Source organism: Chiloscyllium punctatum, chromosome 5 (assembly GCF_047496795.1).
Source record: "Chiloscyllium punctatum isolate Juve2018m chromosome 5, sChiPun1.3, whole genome shotgun sequence".
NCBI lineage: Eukaryota > Metazoa > Chordata > Chondrichthyes > Orectolobiformes > Hemiscylliidae > Chiloscyllium > Chiloscyllium punctatum.
Genome location: NC_092743.1, coordinates 3,607,035 through 3,628,883, shown reverse-complemented (window position 1 = coordinate 3,628,883; position 21,849 = coordinate 3,607,035). Strand labels below are relative to the sequence as shown.

Genomic DNA, 21,849 nt, shown 5'->3' with positions numbered 1-21,849 from the left:
GCACTTTACTTTACACTACAGACAAAATAATTGGCTTAACTGTAACTCTCAAAATACTTAACAAAATAAATATATACATTAACTACTATTAATTAGTTGACTAATTAGAAACTAACTGTTCTACTACAGTAATATCCCATAAACACACCCTTGGCAAAGGCACATTCAGTGAAATAGATTCCAGCAGCAGGAGGAGAACCCCAGCTTTTAGGTGGAACAGAGAGAGGAACAAGACCTTCCACATCCAGCCTCAAGACCCCAGTGACTGCAGAAAGCTAAAATAGACCTCCTAGTTCTATGAAAGCCTGACCCCACCCATTCAGGTTGCTTCTATTGTTGCAAATTTTTTAAAAACCCAAGGTCTCACAAACTGGTTATTGATTTTGAGCAGACTGCTCGCTATCTCTGTCTAAACTTCTCTTCATAAAAAAAAACTAGGACAAAGGACACATCTTATAGCCAGAGCATCATCACACCTACCCCTTAAACAAATTAACCATCAAGATACAAAGATGAATTCATTTTTAAAAACCTTTCACCTTACTCTGTTGGTCCACTGCATTGCATATACATTACATTGACTCTAAGTATGCAAACATTCACTATTACAAACTATTCAGTCTGTTTACTCCCACCACCACATGCCTCTGTCATCCTGCATCAAGGTCCCAGCAACACATTTTACTCCAGCCTATCACCCTCACCTTAACCTCCTTCCACCTATCGCATTTCCAACGCCCCTCCCCCAAGTCTCTCCTCCCTACCTTTTATCTTAGCCTGCTTCCTGAAGAAGGGCTCATGCCCGAAACGTGGATTCTCCTGCTCCTTGGATGCTGCCTGACCTGCTGCGCTTTTCCAGCAACACATTTTCAGCTCTGATCTCCAGCATCTACAGTCCTCACTTTCTCCCAGCAACACATTGGCAATTACAATCCCTCAACCCGCTACATGGACAGCTTTCAAATTAAATGGCTGCAATAATAAGCTCCATTTAAACAGTCTAGAATTTTTGTCCTTAACTTTTTTCCAAAACCTTTAATCAATGATGTATATACAATTGTTTCAGATACATGACTGGCAATATAAATGTTGCAACACCAGACTCAAGGGCTCCCACTCAATTATGAAATATTTCTGCTGATGAATATCCAGTTTTCTGGAGAAATACCCGATAGATCTTTCTATCTTCTCTATTACATGCTGTGCTACTTTAGAAGGCTGCTTAGCTGACTCCCCGACCCTGTTTAATCTTCCCCTAAAAATTGGCATATGGTCCAAGTGTGTAGTCTGTGAATTCTGACTTATTCATTTCTCCACAGTTAATTTTAGTAGTCCTCTCACTTCTTGCCAAGAAACTATTTCAAATGGACTGAATTTGGTTGATTTATTAGGTATAATCCCAACTGTAAAAAAGTACAAATGGAATTCCTTTATCCCAATCAGGTAGTCTTGACTGTGAGATCTGAACATGGTCTTTAAAGTTTGATGCCATCTTACTAACACTCCCTGCGATTCTGGATGGTATGCAGTGGATTTCAATTCTTTTATTGCTAAGCTATCCATAACGTCCTTGAGTAATTTTAATATAAAATCTGACCCTTGATCTGACTGTATCTCGATGGGTAGTCTGTAACTAGTAAATGATTTGAGTAACTCTTCTCCCTTCCTTGTGATATTGATCTCCGGAATTCTAGTGGACACATCTGTTATGGTCAACAGATACTGATTCCCACTTTTTGTTTTAGGGAGAGGTCCTACACAATCAATTAAGACTCTTGTAAAAGGTTCCTCAAATGCAGCAACGGGTATTAAAGATGTAGGTTTAATCACTGCCTGAGGTTTCCCAATTATCATGTGTCACATCCCTCATATCACATGACTGGCAAAATTCAACCACAACCTGACACAGTCCAGGCCAATAAATATGTATTTGTATTTTAGCTTGAGTTTTCCTTACTCTCAAATGACCTCCTCCTGGTAATTCATGTGCTACCCACAACATCTCCTTTCCATTAGCCTCCTGGCAATACGACTTGATGAATCTCTGCCCATTTCTCATCTGCCTGGATATGTGATGGTCTCCATTTCCTCATCAAGAGTTCATTTTTACGATAGTAACACCCTGGGATACATTCAGATGTTTCTTCTGTTAGTGTTTTTTGATACAACTGCTATGGTTTTCCATCTTTATATTGTAATTCAGCTCATGTTTCTGAACTAAAAATATCCACATTGTCTTCCACCTGCTATTTTTTTTTCATTAACTATTTGATCAAACAGAGTTTCTGTGATCTCCAACTCCCTTACCTTTATTCTGTGATTTTTCCTGCTGCTTCACCCTGTGGCTTTGTAAGCTTGTTACCCCACAGTCTGGAAAAATCCAGCGACATCCTCAACCCAGTCTATGCCTTGACTTCCCCTCCTCTCCTGTCCCCTCCCCTCCTGTTGTGGGTGCTGGTGGGCGTGGAGGGAAGGGGGGGTTGACGGGTGCTGAAGTTGGAAGGAGTGGGAGATGGAGATGGGAAGATTGGGGAATGGGTGATGAGTTTGTCCATATCTCTCTCCCTCCCCTATCCCACTGCCCAGATCCGAGAGCTGGTTCCTGAATCCCAGGCCTACATGGACCTCCTGGCCTTCGAGAGGAAACTTGACCAAACCATCATGAGGAAGAGGGTGGACATACAGGAGGCTCTGAAAAGGCCAATCAAGGTACAGCCAGGGAAATGGGGGCGGTGCAGGGTGAGAGTGTGGGGGGGGAAGTGAGGGGCGATGGGGGGGTGAGGGGCGATGGAGGGGTGAGGGGCATGGGGGGGTGAGGGGCGATGGGGGGTGAGGAACGATGGGGGGAGAGGGGCGATGGGGGGTGGCGAAGGGTGGGGGTGAGGGACGATGGGGGGTGAGAGACGATGGGGGGAGAGGGGCGATGGGGGTGGGGGGGAGAGGGGCGATGGGGGTGGGGGGGTGAGGGGCGATGGGGGAGAGGGGCGATGGGGGTGGGGAAGGATGAGGGGCGATGGGGGGAGAGGGGTGATGGGGATGGGGAAGGTCGGGGGGGGTGAGGGGCAATTGGGTTGGGGAGCAGTGGGGGGGGGGAGGTGACAGGGGCTGTCCCCTGAGTAACTGTTCCTGATCCCCCACCAACCCCCACCCGGATGCCCTTATCCTGATAAAAGTTCCCCCAGTAACCGCTCTCCCGGTAACTGTTTCCCCAGTAACCACTTGACTGGTAAACGCAAACCCCAGTATCCGCTTCCCAAGTAACCATTCCCCCGGTAAATGTTCCCCTGGTAACTGTGCCCCTGGTAACCGTTTCCCCTGATTATGTTCCCCCCGGTAACTGTTCTCCCGGTAATCGTTTCCCTGGTTACTGTTCCCCCGGTAACCATTTCCCCGGTAACCGTTCCCTCTCTGGTTTTGCAGCAAAAGCGAAAGTTGCGGCTCTACATCTCGAACACCTTTAACCCAGCTCGGAGTGAGACAGAGGACTCTGACAGCAGCATTGCCTCCTGGGAACTCCGCGTTGAGGGAAAACTCCTCGAGGATGTGAGTGCCTGCCTACCTTCCCTCCTCCACCTCACCTCCTGTCCCCTCACACTCTCCCCTCACTCACCTCTACTCATCCCAGTCAGACACTCACCAACTTAGGACAATGTGATAGGTCAGTACACCTCAAGAGTTAAAATTTCCCTCAGCACTGACCCTCCGACAGTGCAGCACTCCCTCAGCACTGACCCTCCGACAGTGCTGCTCTCCCTCAGCACTGACCCTCCGACAGTGCCCACTCCCTCAGCACTGACCCTCCGACAGTGCGGCTCTCCCTCAGTACTGACCCTCCGACAGTGCCCACTCTCTCAGCACTGACCCTCCGACAGTGCCCACTCCCTCAGCACTGACCCACCGACAGTGCCCACTCCCTCAGCACTGACCGTCCGACAGTGCCCACTCCCTCAGCACTGACCCTCCAACAATGCGGCGCTCCCTCAGCACTGACCCTCCGACAGTGCCCACTCCCTCAGCACTGACCCTCCGACAGTGCCCACTCCCTCAGCACTGACCCTCCAACAGTGCGGCACTCCCTCAGCACTGACCCCCCGACAGTGCCCACTCCCTCAGCACTGACCCTCCAACAGTGCCCCACTCCCTCAGCACTGACCCTCCGACAGTACGCCACTCCCTCAGCACTGACCCTCCGACAGTGCCCACCCCCTCAGCACTGACCCTCCAACAGTGCCCCACTCCCTCAGCACTGACCCTCCGACAGTGCGCCACTCTCTCAGCACTGACCCTCCGACAGTGCGCTACTCCCTCAGCACTGACCCTCCGACAGTGCAGCACTCCCTCAGCACTGACCCTCCGACAGTGCGCTACTCCCTCAGCACTGACCCTCCGACAGTGCAGCACTCCCTCAGCACTGACCCTCCGACAGTACGGCATTCCCTCAGCACTGACCCTCTGACAGTGTGCCACTCCCTCAGCACTGACCCTCCGACAGTGCCCCACTCCCTCAGCACTGACCCTCCGACAGTACGCCACTCCCTCAGCACTGACCCTCCGACAGTGCGCTACTCCCTCAGCACTGACCCTCCGACAGTGCAGCACTCCCTCAGCACTGACCGTCCGACAGTGCGCCACTCCCTCAGCACTGACCCTCCGACAGTACGGCATTCCCTCAGCACTGACCCTCTGACAGTGTGCCACTCCCTCAGCACTGACCCTCCGACAGTGCGGCGCTCCCTCAGCACTCACCCTCCGACAGTGCCCGATCCCTCAGCACTGACCCTCTGACAGTATGCCACTCCCTCAGCACTGACCCTCCGACAGTGCCCACTCCCTCAGCACTGACCTTCTGACAGTGCGACACTCCCTCAGCACTGACCCTCCGACAGTGCCCACTCCGTCAGCACTTATCCTCTGACAGTGCGACACTCCCTCAGCACTGACCCTCCGACAGTGCGCCACTCCCTCAGCACTGACCCTCTGACAGTGTGGCGCTCCCTCAGCACTGACCCTCCGACAGTGCGGCGCTCCCTCAGCACTGACCCTCCGACAGTGCGGCACTCCCTCAGTACTGACCCTCCGACAGTGCGGCACTCCCTCAGCACTGACCCTCCGACAGTGTCCACTCCCTCAGCACTGACCGTCCGACAGTGCCCACTCCCTCAGCACTGACCCTCCGACAGTGCGGCACTCCCTCAGCACTGACCCTCCGACAGTGCGGCACTCCCTCAGCACTGGCCCTCCGACAGTGCCCCCTCCTTCAGCACTGACCCTCCGACAGTGCCCACTCCCTCAGCACTGACCCTCCGACAGTGCGGCACTCCCTCAGCACTGGCCCTCCGACAGTGCCCCCCTCCTTCAGCACTGACCCTCCGACAGTGCGGCACTCCCTCAGCACTGGCCCTCCGACAGTGCCCACTCCTTCAGCACTGACCGTCCGACAGTGTCCACTCCCTCAGCACTGACCCTCCGACAGTGTCCACTCCCTCAGCACTGACCCTCCGACAGTGTCCACTCCCTCAGCACTGACCCTCCGACAGTGCCCACTCCTTCAGCACTGACCGTCCGACAGTGTCCACTCCCTCAGCACTGACCCTCCGACAGTGTCCACTCCCTCAGCACTGACCCTCCGACAGTGTCCACTCCCTCAGCACTGACCCTCCGACAGTGCCCACTCCTTCAGCACTGACCCTCCGACAGTGTCCACTCCCTCAGCACTGACCCTCCGACAGTGTCCACTCCCTCAGCACTGACCCTCCGACAGTGCCCACTCCTTCAGCACTGACCGTCCGACAGTGTCCACTCCCTCAGCACTGACCCTCCGACAGTGTCCACTCCCTCAGCACTGACCCTCCGACAGTGCCCACTCCTTCAGCACTGACCGTCCGACAGTGTCCACTCCCTCAGCACTGACCCTCCGACAGTGTCCACTCCCTCAGCACTGACCGTCCGACAGTGTCCACTCCCTCAGCACTGACCCTCCGACAGTGTCCACTCCCTCAGCTGACCCTCCGACAGTGTCTGACTGTGGTTATCTCGGCAGGTTTTGACTGTGACCATTGTAGTTTTGATTGTTCTGAATATTCTTCGTGTTTCAGCCTGGAAAACAGAAGAGGAAGTTCTCGTCATTTTTCAAGAGCCTTGTTATTGAGCTGGATAAGGATTTGTACGGACCGGACAATCACTTGGTGGAGGTGATATCACCTATTTCTTTCACAACCTCATAATACTCCTGATCTTTCACAGTCTCCCCCTTTTTTTCCCATCCCTCCAAAACCCCTCTCCCTGGTCTAATCCTCCTCCTTTATCAGATTGACATCTCCTTGTGGAACCGTCCCCAGTGCTGATCTGACCTTGTCCCCTGGCCATTTTCAGTTTGGTAACTCCCCCCATGCTGCATCCTGGGACACCGTCTCCAGGCGTGTTGTTACTTAATGCCCCCGCACTGCAGTGAGGTGACACACCCCACCTCGGGGGCTGGGTATCGCCCCCGCTCCCCCTCATCCCCATATAACCCTGACCCAGATCCCAGCGGATGGGATTTTCAGGGATGGGGTGATCCTGAGGAATGCCACAGGGTTTCCCCTTTCCCATCCACGAATTAGAGGCAGGCTGAGGCAATTCGGCCCCCGCAGCCCTGCTATCCCCTCCATGGGCCGTTTGGATTGTAGCCTCAGGGCCCCTCCCACCACGTTAGTGAAAATCTGACTCCACCGAGACACCAACTCACGGTGAACACTGTCAGCATCAGCTGTGAAGCTGCTGTGGTGGGAGGTGTCCCATGGTCTTACATGCGAACGACGGTGAGTGAGTGTCGCTGAGACGGTGGAGAAGGGTCTGTTTGGACGAACAGCAGGAGATTTGAAGGGGTGAACATGTGCGTGTGATTCTTCTGCAGTGGCACCGAACACCCACCACCCAAGAGACAGACGGGTTCCAGGTGAAGAGACCGGGTGATGTCAGTGTGCGGTGTACGCTGCTGCTCATGCTCGACTACCAGGTGGGCACGGGGTGGGGGGCATGGGGGAGCGTAGGAGGGGGAGGCAGTGGGAGAATGGAAACAGCTCCCACAGGGAATGATCCCGTTTAAGCGGAGACTGGACAAACACTCGAGGGAATTAAGGGGCAGAGGCAGATGAGGGTGATAAAGAGGGGGTGAGAACAGGCTCCTAAAGAGTAGCTGGCACACAAGGAGAGGGGCAGAGTGGCCTGTCTGTGTTCTGGAAATACAATGCTGTTGGGTTAATAATATGGAAAACACAAAGTTTATAAGATTTGTTGTTAAATTTGGGAGAGAGAGTCACAAAACAGTGAGTTGAAGCTGGAAAACAAGTGAGTACAACAGACCAACAAAACCGGAAAGTGAGTTCAAAAAGCCATTTTATTGGACCACTGAAGGACAACACACTGATTGGTGTACCTAAATATCAAGGAGGGGACACAGGAAGCAAGGGAAGAAACCAAGGAGAGAGATCGCAGGGCTGCATTTGACTGAGGAGCCCAAGCAAAACAGGAATCAGTGGATATCGGTGGGAGGGGGGGGGTTAACTCTCCACTGGTTAGAGTCATACCTGACACATAGGAAGATGGTCGTGATTGTTGGAGGTCATTCATCTCAGCTCCAGGACATCTCTGCAGGAGTTCCTCAGGGTTATGTCCTAGGCCCAACCATCTTCAGCTGGTTCATCAATGACCTTCCTTCAATCATAAGGTCAGAAGTAGGATGTTCACCGATGACTGCACAACATTCAGCACCATTCGTGAGTCCCCAGATACTGAAGCAGTCCATGTTCAAATGCAACAAGATCTGGACAATATCCAGGCTTGGGCGAACAAGTGGCAAGTAGCACTCACATCACACACACGCCAAGCCATGACCACCTCCAATAAGAGACAATTTAATCACTGCCCCTTGATATTCAATGGTGTTACATCACTGAATCTCCCATATCAATGTCCTGGGGGTTACCATTGACCAGAAACTCTGCTGGACTCATCATACAAGCACAGTGGCTACACAAGGAGGCTAGAGGCTTGGAATATTCAGTGTTTAGCACTGCGAAAGTGAATTGGTCATAGTAAATTGCCCATAGTGTTGGGTTCATTAGTCAGAGGGAAATGGATCTGGGTGGGTTATTCTTTGGAGGGTCGGTGTGGACCTGTTGGGCTGAAGGGCCTGTTTCCACACTGTAGGGAATCTAATCTAAAAATAAATTGACCAGATATCCAATTGGACTCATCATATAAATACAGTGGCTACACAAGAAGGCTAGAGGCTAGGAACATTCAGTGGTTAGCACTGCTGCCTCACAGCGCCAGGGACCTGGATTCAATTCCAGCCTCAGGTAACTCTCTGTGTGGAGTTTGCACATTCTCCCCGTGTCTGCGTGGGTTTCCTCCCACAGTCCAAAGATGTGTAAGTTAGGTGGATTGGCCATGCTAAATTCCCCGTAGTGTTCAGGGATGTGTCGGTTAGGTGAATTAGTCAGGAGTAAATGTAGGGTAATAGGGTAGGGAACTGGGTCTGGTGTGGACTTGTTGGGCCGAAGGGCATGGTTCCATTTTAGGGATTCTGTGATTTGAAATTGAAAAGTGAGGGCTGTAGTGATGTTGCAGTCAGACTGAGCTCTGTCCTGAGCGATTGGGGGTTAGTGTGGGCGCTGAGACTGGCTCAGACACTAGACTGTGATGGTGTGCTGTTGGGATGATGGTTTTTGATTGGACGTTTTATGAATTTGGATGGGGTGGTGTCATTGGGGTAAATATTTTAATTCAGTCCCCAAAAATGGACTAAAATATTTCCCTTTCTTACCATTATCCAGAATAACGGAAACGTTTAGCAGGGATCTTTAATAAATTCCAAAGTAACTCACTTATTATCGATAAAACTTATGCTTTAAACAAAAGGCAGAACTGTTTAACAGTATCAAGCAAAGTCCCTTTAATCCCAGTCAAACACACATATAACAAATAAGACAAGACTGATCTGTGGAGATTAAAAACAGAATATCCTCCTGTGAGCCAAGGGTCTGAACACAAGGGATAAAGGGGAATGTTGTCTCACTGCTCCCTGATGAGGTAGAGATACTGACCACAGGAGAGGAAGGGGAAATCTTCAAAGCATGTATCAGGACAGATGGAAAGTCAGTTTGACTTAGGTCTTTGAAAGAAGTAAGATTTCAGCTTTCAGGATTTATTGGGTAAATCGAGAGACTGAGATCTGGAAACTATTCAAGTTTCTAGACATACTTCACTGAGAGAGAGCTTCCAGCTGGATTTGTTAAAAAGTTCATTCCTGGGATGTTGGTGTCACTGGCTGGGCCCAGCATTTATTGCCCTGTCCCTAGTTGCCCCTTGAGAAGGTGGGGTTGAGCTGCCCCCCCCTATAGTCCATGTGCTGGGGTAGACCCACAATATTCTTACAGACAAAGGATTTAAACTGCTTTCAGGATTCTTCAGATATTTTCAGGAGAGACAGAGTTGTTTACTGAATATTTTGGAATTCATTTCCTTCTGTTGATATACCCAATGGGTGTGGTCACCTGTTTGGGACAGTTTTGGGAAAATGGTTTCAGTGGGAGATTCCAGGAATTTGGATCAACTTAACTGGGGCGGGGCTCTGGGCTAGACAGAGGGTGGGACTGGGCTGGGCAGGGGGGTGGTCTGGGCTGGGCAGGGGGGTGGTCTGGGCTGGGCAGGGGGGTGGTCTGGGCTGGGCAGGGGGGTGGTCTGGGCTGGGCAGGGGGGTGGTCTGGGCAGGGCAGGGGGTGTGGTCTGGGCAGGGCAGGGGGTGGTCTGGGCTGGGCAGGGGGGTGGTCTGGGCTGGGCAGGGGGGTGGTCTGGGCTGGGCAGGGGGGTGGTCTGGGCAGGGCGGGGGTGAGGTCTGGGCTGGACGGGGGGGGGGGGTGGTTTGGGCTGGGCAGGGGGGTGGTCTGGGCAGGGCGGGGGTGAGGTCTGGGCTGGACGGGGGGGGGTGGTTTGGGCTGGGCAGGGGGGTGGTCTGGCTGGTGTGGATGAGGTGGCTGGATGGGGGAACGGGCTGGGGGTGGGGGTGGTGGTGTGAGGGTGGTCTGAGTCTGCTCCAGGCTGGAGTCTCAGTCTGTGTGTTTGGGGATGGGTGTCTTACAGCCTCCCCAGTTTAAGCTGGACCCTCGGCTCGCTCGTTTACTGGGAATTCACACTCAGACCCGCTCGGCCATTGTACAGGCCCTGTGGCAGTACATCAAAACCAACAAACTACAGGATTCTCACGACAAGGAGTACATCAGCTGTGACAAGTACTTCCAGCAGGTAAAGGTCACAGGGGAGGGGGGTCAGTGATGGGACGGTCAGTGATGGGGGGGGGTCAGTGATGGGGGGTCAGTGATGGGGGAGGGAGGACAGTGATGGGGGGAAGGGGGGTCAGTGATGGGGGGAAGGGGGGTCAGTGATGGGGGGAAGGGGGGTCAGTGATGGGGAGGGGGGTCAGTGATGGGGGCGGGGGGGGTCAGAGATGGGAGGGGGGTCAGTGATGGGGGAGGGGGGACAGTGATGGGGGAGGGAGGACAGCGATGGGGAGGGGATCAGCGATGGGGGACAGTGATGGGGGACAGTGATGGAGGAGGGAGGACAGTGATGGGGGAGGGGGTCAGTGATGGGGAGGGGGTCAGCGATAGGAGAGGGGGGACAGTGATGGGGAGGGGGGTCAGTGATGGGGAGGGGGGTCAGCGATGGGGGAGGGGGTCAGCAATGGGGGAGGGGGCAGTGATGGGGGAGGGGTACAGTGATGGGGGAGGGGGTACAGTGATGGGGGGAGGTGGCACAGTGATGGAGGGAGGGAGACTGTGATGGAGGGAGGGGGGACAGTGATGGTGGAGGGGAGACAGCGATGGAGGGAGGGGGACAGTGATCAGGGGATTCAGTGATGGGGGAGGGGGGTCAGTGATGGGGGGAGGTGGACAGTGATGGGGGGAGAGGGGACAGTGATGGGGGGAGGGAGGTCAGAGAAGGGGGGGGACAGTGATGGGGGAGGGGGGACAGTGATGGGGGGGAGGGGGTCAGTGATCCAGGAGGGGGGTCAGTGATGCAGGAGGGGGTCAGTGATGAGGGAGGGGGTCAGTGATGGGGGCAGAGGGGACAGTGATGGGGAGGGAGGTCAGAGATGGGGGGGGGACAGTGATGGGGGAGGGGGGACAGTGATGGGGGGAGGGGGTCAGTGATGGGGGGAGGGGGTCAGTGATGGGGGAGGGGGGTCAGTGATGAGGGAGGGGATCAGTGATGGGGGAGGGGGTCAGTGATGGGGGAAGGGGGTCAGTGATGGAGGGAGGGGGGACAGTGATAGGGAGGGGGTCAGAGATGGGGGAGGGGACAGTGATGGGGGAGGGGGGACAGTGATGGGGAGGGAGGTCAGAGATCGGGGAGGGGATCAGTGATGGAGGGAGGGGATCAGTGATGGAGGGAGGGGGTACAGTGATGGGGAGGGGGTCAGCGATAGGAGAGGGGGGACAGTGATGGGGGAGGGGTACAGTGATGGGGGAGGGGTACAGTGATGGGGGGTTCAGTGATGGGGGGAGATGGAACAGTGATGGAGGGAGGGAGACCGTGATGGAGGGAGTGAGGACAGTGATGGGGGGAGTGGGACAGTGATGGAGGGAGGGGGGACAGTGATGGGGGAGGGGAGACAGCGATGGAGGGAGGGGGGACAGTGATGGGGGAGGGGAGACAGCGATGGAGGGAGGGGGACAGTGATCAGGGGATTCAGTGATGGGGGAGGGGGGTCAGTGATCAGGGGATTCAGTGATGGGGGAGGGGGGTCAGTGATGGGGGGAGGTGGACAGTGATGGGGGGAGGGGGACAGTGATGGGGGGAGGGAGACAGTGATGGAGGAGGGAGACGGTGATGGAGGGAGTGAGGACAGTGATGGAGGGAGGGGGACAGTGATGGGGGAGAGGGGACAGTGGTGGGGAGGGAGGTCAGAGAAGGGGGGGACAGTGATGGGGGAGGGGGGACAGTGATGGGGAGAGGGGGACAGTGATGGGGGAGGGGGGACAGTGATGGGGAGAGGGGGACAGTGATAGGGGGAGGGGGTCAGTGATCCAGGAGGGGGTCAGAGATGGGGGAGGGGACAGTGATGGGGGGACGGGGTCAGTGATCCAGGAGGGGGGTCAGTGATGCAGGAGGGGGTCAGTGATGCAGGAGGGGGTCAGTGATGCAGGAGGGGGTCAGTGATGAGGGAGGGGGTCAGTGATGGGGGCAGAGGGGACAGTGATGGGGAGGGAGGTCAGAGTTGGGGGGGACAGTGATGGGGGGAGGGGGTCAGTGATGGGGGGAGGGGGTCAGTGATGAGGGAGGGGGGTCAGTGATGAGGGAGGGGGTCAGTGATGGGGGAGGGGGTCAGTGATGGGGGAAGGGGACAGTGATGGGGGAAGGGGGTCAGTGATGGAGGGAGGGGGGACAGTGATAGGGAGGGGGTCAGAGATGGGGGAGGGGACAGTGATGGGGGAAGGGGGTCAGTGATGGGGGGAGGGGGTCAGTGATGGAGGGAGGGGGGTCAGTGATGGGGGGAGGGGGTCAGAGATGGGGGAGGGGGGACAGTGATGGGGAGGGAGGTCAGAGATGGGGGGAGGGAATCAGTGATGGAGGGAGGGGGGACAGTGATGGAGGGAGGGGGACAGTGATGGGGGGAGAGGGGACAGTGATGGGGAGGGGGGTCAGAGATGGGGGAGAGGGGACAGTGATGGGGAGGGAGGTCAGAGATGAGGGAGGACAGTGATGGGGAGAGGGGACAGTGATGGGGGAAGGGGACAGTGATGGGGGGTCAGAGATGGGGGAGGGCGGACAGTGATGGGGGGAGGGGGACAGTGATGGGGGGAGGGGGTCAGTGATGGGGAAGGGGACAATGATGGGGAGGGGGAACAGTGATGGGGATCACTGATGGGGGAGGGGGAACAGTGATCAGGGGGTTCAGTAATGGGGAGGGGGGACAGTGATGGGGAGGCAGGACATTGATGGGGAGGGGGGACAGTGATGGGGGAGGGGGTCAGTGATGGGGGGAGGGGGTCAGTGATCCAGGAGGGGGGTCAGAGATGGGGGAGGGGACAGTGATGGGGGGACGGGGTCAGTGATCCAGGAGGGGGATCAGTGATGCAGGAGGGGGTCAGTGATGAGGGAGGGGGTCAGTGATGGGGGAGGCGGTCAGTGATGGGGGAAGGGGACAGTGATGGGGGAAGGGGGTCAGTGATGGGGGGAGGGGGTCAGTGATGGAGGGAGGGGGGACAGTGATGGGGGGAGAGGGGACAGTGATGGGGGAAGGGGGTCAGTGATGGGGGGAGGGGGGTCAGTGATGGAGGGAGGGGGGACAGTGATGGGGGGACGGGGTCAGTGATCCAGGAGGGGGGTCAGTGATGCAGGAGGGGGTCAGTGATGAGGGAGGGGGTCAGTGATGGGGGAGGCGGTCAGTGATGGGGGAAGGGGACAGTGATGGGGGAAGGGGGTCAGTGATGGGGGGAGGGGGTCAGTGATGGAGGGAGGGGGGACAGTGATGGGGGGAGAGGGGACAGTGATAGGGAGGGGGTCAGAGATGGGGGAGGGGACAGTGATGGGGGAGAGGGGACAGTGATGGGGAGGGAGGTCAGAGAAGGGGGGGACAGTGATGGGGAGAGGGGGTCAGTGATGGGGGGAGGGGGTCAGTGATCCAGGAGGGGGGTCAGAGATGGGGGGAGGGGATCAGTGATGGAGGGAGGGGGGACAGTGATGGAGGGAGGGGGACAGTGATGGGGGGAGAGGGGACAGTGATGGGGAGGGGGGACAGTGATGGGGGAAGGGGACAGTGATGGGGGGAGGGGGACAGTGATGAGGGGAGGGGGACAGTGATGGGGAAGGGGACAATGATGGGGAGGGGGACAGTGATGGGGGGAGGGGGTCAGTGATGGAGGGAGGGGACAGTGATGAGGGGAGGGGGACAGTGATGAGGGGAGGGGGACAGTGATGGGGGTGGGGGTCAGTGATCCAGGAGGGGGGTCAGTGATCCAGGAGGGGGTCAGTGATGAGGGAGGGGGTCAGTGATGGGGGCAGAGGGGACAGTGATGGGGAGGGAGGTCAGAGATGGGGGGGGACAGTGATGGGGGAGGGGGGACAGTGATGGGGGGAGGGGGTCAGTGATGGGGGGAGGGGGTCAGTGATCCAGGAGGGGGGTCAGTGATGAGGGAGGGGGTCAGTGATGGGGGAGGGGGTCAGTGATGGGGGAGGGGGTCAGTGATGGGGGAAGGGGACAGTGATGGGGGAAGGGGGTCAGTGATGGAGGGAGGGGGGACAGTGATGGGGGGAGGGGGACAGTGATGGGGGGAGAGGGGACAGTGATAGGGAGGGGGTCAGAGATGGGGGAGGGGACAGTGATGGAGGGAGGGGATCAGTGATGGAGGGAGGGGGGACAGTGATGGAGGGAGGGGGACAGTGATGGGGAGGGGGTCAGCGATAGGAGAGGGGGGACAGTGATGCGGGAGGGGGGACAGTGATGGGGAGGGGGGTCAGCGATGGGGGAGGGGGTCAGCAATGGGGGAGGGGGCAGTGATGGGGGAGGGGTACAGTGATGGGGGGTTCAGTGATGGGGGGAGATGGAACAGTGATGGAGGGAGGGAGACCGTGATGGAGGGAGTGAGGACAGTGATGGGGGGAGTGGGACAGTGATGGAGGGAGGGGGGACAGTGATGGGGAGGGGAGACAGCGATGGAGGGAGGGGGACAGTGATCAGGGGATTCAGTGATGGGGGAGGGGGGTCAGTGATGGGGGGAGGGGGTCAGTGATGGAGGGAAGGGATCAGTGATGGGGGGAGGGAGACAGTGATGGGGGAGGGAGACAGTGATGGAGGGAGTGAGGACAGTGATGGGGAGGGGAGTCAGAGATGGGGGAGGGGACAGTGATGGGGGGAGGGGGTCAGTGATCCAGGAGGGGGGTCAGAGATGGGGGAGGGGACAGTGATGGGGGGACGGGGTCAGTGATCCAGGAGGGGGGTCAGTGATGCAGGAGGGGGTCAGTGATGAGGGAGGGGGTCAGTGATGGGGGCAGAGGGGACAGTGATGGGGAGGGAGGTCAGAGATGGGGGGGACAGTGATGGGGGAGGGGGGACAGTGATGGGGGGAGGGGACAGTGATGGGGGGACGGGGTCAGTGATCCAGGAGGGGGGTCAGTGATGAGGGAGGGGGTCAGTGATGGGGGAGGGGGTCAGTGATGGGGGAGGGGGTCAGTGATGGGGGAAGGGGACAGTGATGGGGGAAGGGGGTCAGTGATGGAGGGAGGGGGGACAGTGATAGGGAGGGGGTCAGAGATGGGGGAGGGGACAGTGATGGGGGAAGGGGGTCAGTGATGGGGGGAGGCGGTCAGTGATGGAGGGAGGGGGGTCAGTGATGGGGGGAGGGGGTCAGTGATGGAGGGAGGGGGGACAATTATGGGGGGAGAGGGGACAGTGATAGGGAGGGGGTCAGAGATGGGGGAGGGGGGTCAGCAATGGGGGAGGGGGCAGTGATGGGGGAGGGGTACAGTGATGGGGGAGGGGTACAGTGATGGGGGGTTCAGTGATGGGGGGAGATGGAACAGTGATGGAGGGAGGGAGACCGTGATGGAGGGAGTGAGGACAGTGATGGGGGGAGTGGGACAGTGATGGAGGGAGGGGGGACAGTGATGGGGGAGGGGAGACAGCGATGGAGGGAGGGGGACAGTGATCAGGGGATTCAGTGATGGGGGAGGGGGGTCAGTGATCAGGGGATTCAGTGATGGGGGAGGTGGGTCAGTGATCAGGGGATTCAGTGATGGGGGAGGGGGGTCAGTGATGGGGGGAGGTGGACAGTGATGGGGGGAGGGGGACAGTGATGGGGGGAGGGAGACAGTGATGGAGGAGGGAGACGGTGATGGAGGGAGGGGGGACAGTGATGGGGAGGGAGGTCAGAGATGGGGGGAGAGGGGACAGTGATGGGGAGGGGAGTCAGAGATGGGGGAGAGGGGACAGTGATGGAGGGAGGGTGCACAGTGATGGGGGGAGAGGGGACAGTGATGGGGGGAGAGGGGACAGTGATGGGGGGTGGGGGACAGTGATGGGGGGAGAGGGGACAGTGATGGGGAGGGGGGTCAGAGATGGGGGAGAGGGGACAGTGATGGGGAGGGAGGTCAGAGATGGGGGAGGACAGTGATGGGGAGAGGGGACAGTGATGGGGGGTCAGAGATGGGGGAGGGCGGACAGTGATGGGGGGAGGGGGACAGTGATGGGGGAGGGGGACAGTGATGAGGGGAGGGGGACAGTGATGGGGGGAGGGGGTCAGTGATGGGGAAGGGGACAGTGATGGGGAGGGGGAACAGTGATGGGGATCACTGATGGGGGAGGGGGGAACAGTGATGGGGTGAGGGAGGACAGTGATCAGGGGGTTCAGAAATGGGGAGGGGGGACAGTGATGGGGAGGCAGGACATTGATGGGGAGGGGGGACAGTGATGGGGGAGGGGGTCAGTGATGGGGGGAGGGGGTCAGTGATCCAGGAGGGGGGTCAGAGATGGGGGAGGGGACAGTGATGGGGGGACGGGGTCAGTGATCCAGGAGGGGGGTCAGTGATGCAGGAGGGGGTCAGTGATGAGGGAGGGGGTCAGTGATGGGGGAGGCGGTCAGTGATGGGGGAAGGGGACAGTGATGGGGGAAGGGGGTCAGTGATGGGGGGAGGGGGTCAGTGATGGAGGGAGGGGGGACAGTGATGGGGGGAGAGGGGACAGTGATGGGGAGGGGGTCAGAGATGGGGGAGGGGACAGTGATGGGGGGAGAGGGGACAGTGATGGGGAGGGAGGTCAGAGATGGGGGAGGGGGTCAGTGATGGAGGGAGGGGGGACAGTGATGGAGGGAGGGGGACAGTGATGGGGGGAGAGGGGACAGTGTTGGGGATGGGGGACAGTGATGGGGGAAGGGGACAGTGATGGGGGAAGGGGACAGTGATGGGGGGGAGGGGGACAGTGATGAGGGGAGGGGGACAGTGATGGGGAAGGGGACAGTGATGGGGAGGGGGACAGTGATGGGGGGAGGGGGACAGTGATGGGGGTGGGGGTCAGTGATGGGGGGAGGGGTCAGTGATGGGGGGAGGGGGACAGTGATGGGGGTGGGGGTCAGTGATGGGGGGAGGGGGACAATGATGGGGAGGGGGACAGTGATGGGGGGAGGGGGTCAGTGATGGAGGGAGGGGACAGTGATGAGGGGAGGGGGACAGTGATGAGGGGAGGGGGTCAGTGATGGGGGTGGGGGTCAGTGATCCAGGAGGGGGTCAGTGATGCAGGAGGGGGGTCAGTGATCCAGGAGGGGGTCAGTGATGAGGGAGGGGGTCAGTGATGGGGGCAGAGGGGACAGTGATGGGGAGGGAGGTCAGAGATGGGGGGGGGGGACAGTGATGGGGGAGGGGGGACAGTGATGGGGGGAAGGGGTCAGTGATGGGGGGAGGGGGTCAGTGATCCAGGAGGGGGGTCAGTGATGAGGGAGGGGGTCAGTGATGGGGGAGGGGTTCAGTGATGGGGGAAGGGGACAGTGATGGGGGAAGGGGGTCAGTGATGGAGGGAGGGCGGACAGTGATGGGGGGAGGGGGACAGTGATGGGGGGAGAGGGGACAGTGATAGGGAGGGGGTCAGAGATGGGGGAGGGGACAGTGATGGAGGGAGGGGATCAGTGATGGAGGGAGGGGGGACAGTGATGGAGGGAGGGGGACAGTGATGGGGAGGGGGTCAGCGATAGGAGAGGGGGGACAGTGATGGGGGAGGGGGGACAGTGATGGGGAGGGGGGTCAGCGATGGGGGAGGGGGTCAGCAATGGGGGAGGGGGCAGTGATGGGGGAGGGGTACAGTGATGGGGGGTTCAGTGATGGGGGGAGATGGAACAGTGATGGAGGGAGGGAGACCGTGATGGAGGGAGTGAGGACAGTGATGGGGGGAGTGGGACAGTGATGGAGGGAGGGAGACCGTGATGGAGGGAGGGAGACCGTGATGGAGGGAGTGAGGACAGTGATGGGGGGAGTGGGACAGTGAAGGAGGGAGGGGGGACAGTGATTGGGAGGGGAGACAGCGATGGAGGGAGGGGGACAGTGATCAGGGGATTCAGTGATGGGGGAGGGGGGTCAGTGATGGGGGGAGGGGGTCAGTGATGGAGGGAGGGGATCAGTGATGGGGGGAGGGAGACAGTGATGGGGGAGGGAGACAGTGATGGAGGGAGTGAGGACAGTGATGGAGGGAGGGGGACAGTGATGGGGGAGGGAGACAGTGATGGGGGAGGGAGACGGTGATGGAGGGAGTGAGGACAGTGATGGGGGGAGTGGGACAGTGATGGAGGGAGGGGGGACAGTGATGGGGAGGGGAGACAGCGATGGAGGGAGGGGGACAGTGATCAGGGGATTCAGTGATGGGGGAGGGGGGTCAGTGATCAGGGGATTCAGTGATGGGGGAGGGGGGTCAGTGATCAGGGGATTCAGTGATGGGGGAGGGGGGTCAGTGATGGGGGGAGGTGGACAGTGATGGGGGGAGGGGGACAGTGATGGGGGGAGGGAGACGGTGATGGAGGGAGGGGGGACAGTGATGGGGAGGGAGGTCAGAGATGGGGGGAGGGGATCAGTGATGGAGGGAGGGGGGACAGTGATGGAGGGAGGGGGGACAGTGATGGGGGAGAGGGGACAGTGATGGGGAGGGGGACAGTGATGGGGAGGGGGGTCAGAGATGGGGGAGAGGGGACAGTGATGGGGAGGAAGGTCAGAGATGGGGGAGGACAGTGATGGGGAGAGGGGACAGTGATGGGGAGGGGGGTCAGAGATGGGGGAGAGGGGACAGTGATGGGGAGGGAGGTCAGAGATGGGGGAGGACAGTGATGGGGAGGAGGGGACAGTGATGGGGGAAGGGGACAGTGATGGGGGGTCAGAGATGGGGGAGGGCGGACAGTGATGGGGGAGGGGGACAGTGATGGGGGAGGGGGACAGTGATGAGGGGAGGGGGACAGTGATGGGGGGAGGGGGTCAGTGATGGGGAAGGGGACAATGATGGGGAGGGGGAACAGTGATGGGGTGAGGGAGGACAGTGATCAGGGGGTTCAGAAATGGGGAGGGGGTCAGTGATGGGGAGGCAGGACATTGATGGGGGGAGGGGTCAGTGATGGGGGGAGGGGGTCAGTGATCCAGGAGGGGGGTCAGAGATGGGGGAGGGGACAGTGATGGGGGGACGGGGTCAGTGATCCAGGAGGGGGGGGGGTTAGTGATGCAGGAGGGGGGTCAGTGATGAGGGAGGGGGTCAGTGATGGGGGGAGGGGGTCAGTGATGGGGGAAGGGGACAGTGATGGGGGAAGGGGGTCAGTGATGGAGGGAGGGGGGGACAGTGATGGGGGGAGGGGGACAGTGATGGGGGGAGAGGGGACAGTGATAGGGAGGGGGTCAGAGATGGGGGAGGGGACAGTGATGGGGGAGAGGGGACAGTGATGGGGAGGGAGGTCAGAGATGGGGGGAGGGGATCAGTGATGGAGGGAGGGGGGACAGTGATAGGGGGAGAGGGGACAGTGATGGGGAGGGGAGTCAGAGATGGGGGAGGGGACAGTGATGGGGGAGAGGGGGGACAGTGATGGGGAGGGGAGGTCAGAGATGGGGGAGAGGACAGTGATGGGGGAGAGGGGACAGTGATGGGGGAGAGGGGACAGTGATGGAGGGAGGGGGACAGTGATGGGGGGAGAGGGGACAGTGATGGGGAGGGGAGTCAGAGATGGGGGAGAGGACAGTGATGGGGGAGAGGGGACAGTGATGGGGGAGAGGGGACAGTGATGGAGGGAGGGGGACAGTGATGGGGGAGAGGGGGGACAGTGATGGGGAGGGGAGTCAGAGATGGGGGAGAGGACAGTGATGGGGGAGAGGGGACAGTGATGGGGGAGAGGGGACAGTGATGGAGGGAGGGGGACAGTGATGGGGGGAGAGGGGACAGTGATGGGGAGGGGGGTCAGAGATGGGGGAGGACAGTGATGGGGGAGAGGGGACAGTGATGGGGGAGAGGGGACAGTGATGGAGGGAGGGGGACAGTGATGGGGGAGAGGGGGGACAGTGATGGGGAGGGGAGTCAGAGATGGGGGAGAGGACAGTGATGGGGGAGAGGGGACAGTGATGGGGGAGAGGGGACAGTGATGGAGGGAGGGGGACAGTGATGGGGGGAGAGGGGACAGTGATGGGGAGGGGGGGTCAGAGATGGGGGAGGACAGTGATGGGGAGAGGGGACAGTGATGGGGGAGGGCGGACAGTGATGGGGGGAGGGGGACAGTGATGGGGGAAGGGGACAGTGATGGAGGGAGTGGACAGTGATGGGGGGAGGGGGTCAGTGATGGAGGGAGTGGACAGTGATGGGGGGAGGGGGACAGTGATGGGGGGAGAGGGTCAGTGATGGGGAGGGGACAGTGATGGGGGGAGGGGGACAGTGACGGGGGGAGAGGGTCAGTGATGGGGAAGGGGACAATGATGGGGAGGGGGAACAGTGATGGGGATCACTGATGGGGGAGGGGGGAACAGTGATGGGGTGAGGGAGGACAGTGATCAGGGGGTTCAGTAATGGGGAGGGGGGACAGTGATGGGGGAGGGGGGTCAGTAATGGGAGGGTGACAGTGATGGGGGAGGGGATACAGAGATGGAGGGAGTAAGGAGAGTGATGGAACGGGGACAGTGATGGGGGAGGGGGGTCAGTAATGGGGGGGGTCAGAGATGGGGGCAGGGACAGTGATGGGGGGGGCGGACAGTGATGGGGGAGGGGGGTCAGTAATGGGGAGGGGGGACAGTGATGGGGGGGTCAGTGATGGGGGAGGGGGGGTCAGTGATGGGGAGGGGGGACAGTGATGGGGGGGTCAGTGATGGGGGAGGGGGGGTCAGTGATGGGGGAGGGGGGACAGTGATGGGGGGGTCAGTGATGGGGGAGGGGGGTCAGTGATGGGGGGGGGCAGTGATGGGGGAGGGGGGTCAGTGATGGGGGGGCAGTGATGGGGGAGGGGGGTCAGTGATGGGGGGGCAGTGATGGGGGGGTAGTGATGGGGGAGGGGGGGTCTGTGATGGGGGAGGGGGGGTCAGTGATGGGAGGGTGACAGTGATGGGGGAGGGGATACAGAGATGGGGGTTTAGTGATGGGGAGGGGGGGTCAGTGATGGGGAGGGGGGACAGTGATGGGGGGGTCAGTGATGGGGAGGGGGGACAGTGATGGGGGGGTCAGTGATGGGGAGGGGGGACAGTGATGGGGGAGGGGGGTCAGTGATGGGAGGGTGACAGTGATGGGGGAGGGGATACAGAGATGGGGGTTTAGTGATGGGGGAGGGGGGGTCAGTGATGGGGAGGGGGGACAGTGATGGGGGGGTCAGTGATGGGAAGGGGGGACAGTGATGGGGGGATCAGTGATGGGGGAGGGGGGGTCAGTGATGGGGAGGGGGGACAGTGATGGGGGGGTCAGTGATGGGGGAGGGGGGGTCAGTGATGGGGAGGGGGGACAGTGATGGGGGGTCAGTGATTGGGGAGGGGGGTCAGTTATGGGGGAGGGGGATCAGTGATGGGGGGGGGCAGTGATGGGGGGTCAGTGATGGGGGAGGGGGGGGTCAGTGATGGGGAGGGGGGACAGTGATGGGGGGGTCAGTGATGGGGGAGGGGGGGTCAGTGATGGGGGGGGCAGTGATGGGGGAGGGGGGGTCAGTGATGGGGGGGTCAGTGATGGGGGAGGGGGGTCAGTGATGGGGGAGGGGGGGTCAGTGATGGGGGAGGGGGGGGTCAGTGATGGGGAGGGGGGACAGTGATGGGGGGGTCAGTGATGGGGGAGGGGGGGGTCAGTGATGGGGGGCGCAGTGATGGGGGGGTCAGTGATGGGGGAGG

The 21,849-nt window shown here is 59.3% G+C and overlaps 1 protein-coding gene across 1 annotated transcript in view; it reads left to right on the top strand.

Annotated features, from left to right (window-relative positions):
- The window catches only part of LOC140476718 (SWI/SNF-related matrix-associated actin-dependent regulator of chromatin subfamily D member 3-like), a 31,076-nt gene that overhangs the window by 6,116 nt on the left and 3,111 nt on the right, over nt 1-21,849 (top strand). Inside the window, exons 2-6 of the mRNA XM_072569538.1 lie at nt 2,587-2,709; nt 3,421-3,543; nt 6,096-6,191; nt 6,896-6,997; nt 10,126-10,287. Of these exons, the coding sequence (XP_072425639.1) occupies nt 2,587-2,709; nt 3,421-3,543; nt 6,096-6,191; nt 6,896-6,997; nt 10,126-10,287 (606 nt within the window). The remainder of the gene's footprint in view (nt 1-2,586; nt 2,710-3,420; nt 3,544-6,095; nt 6,192-6,895; nt 6,998-10,125; nt 10,288-21,849) is intronic.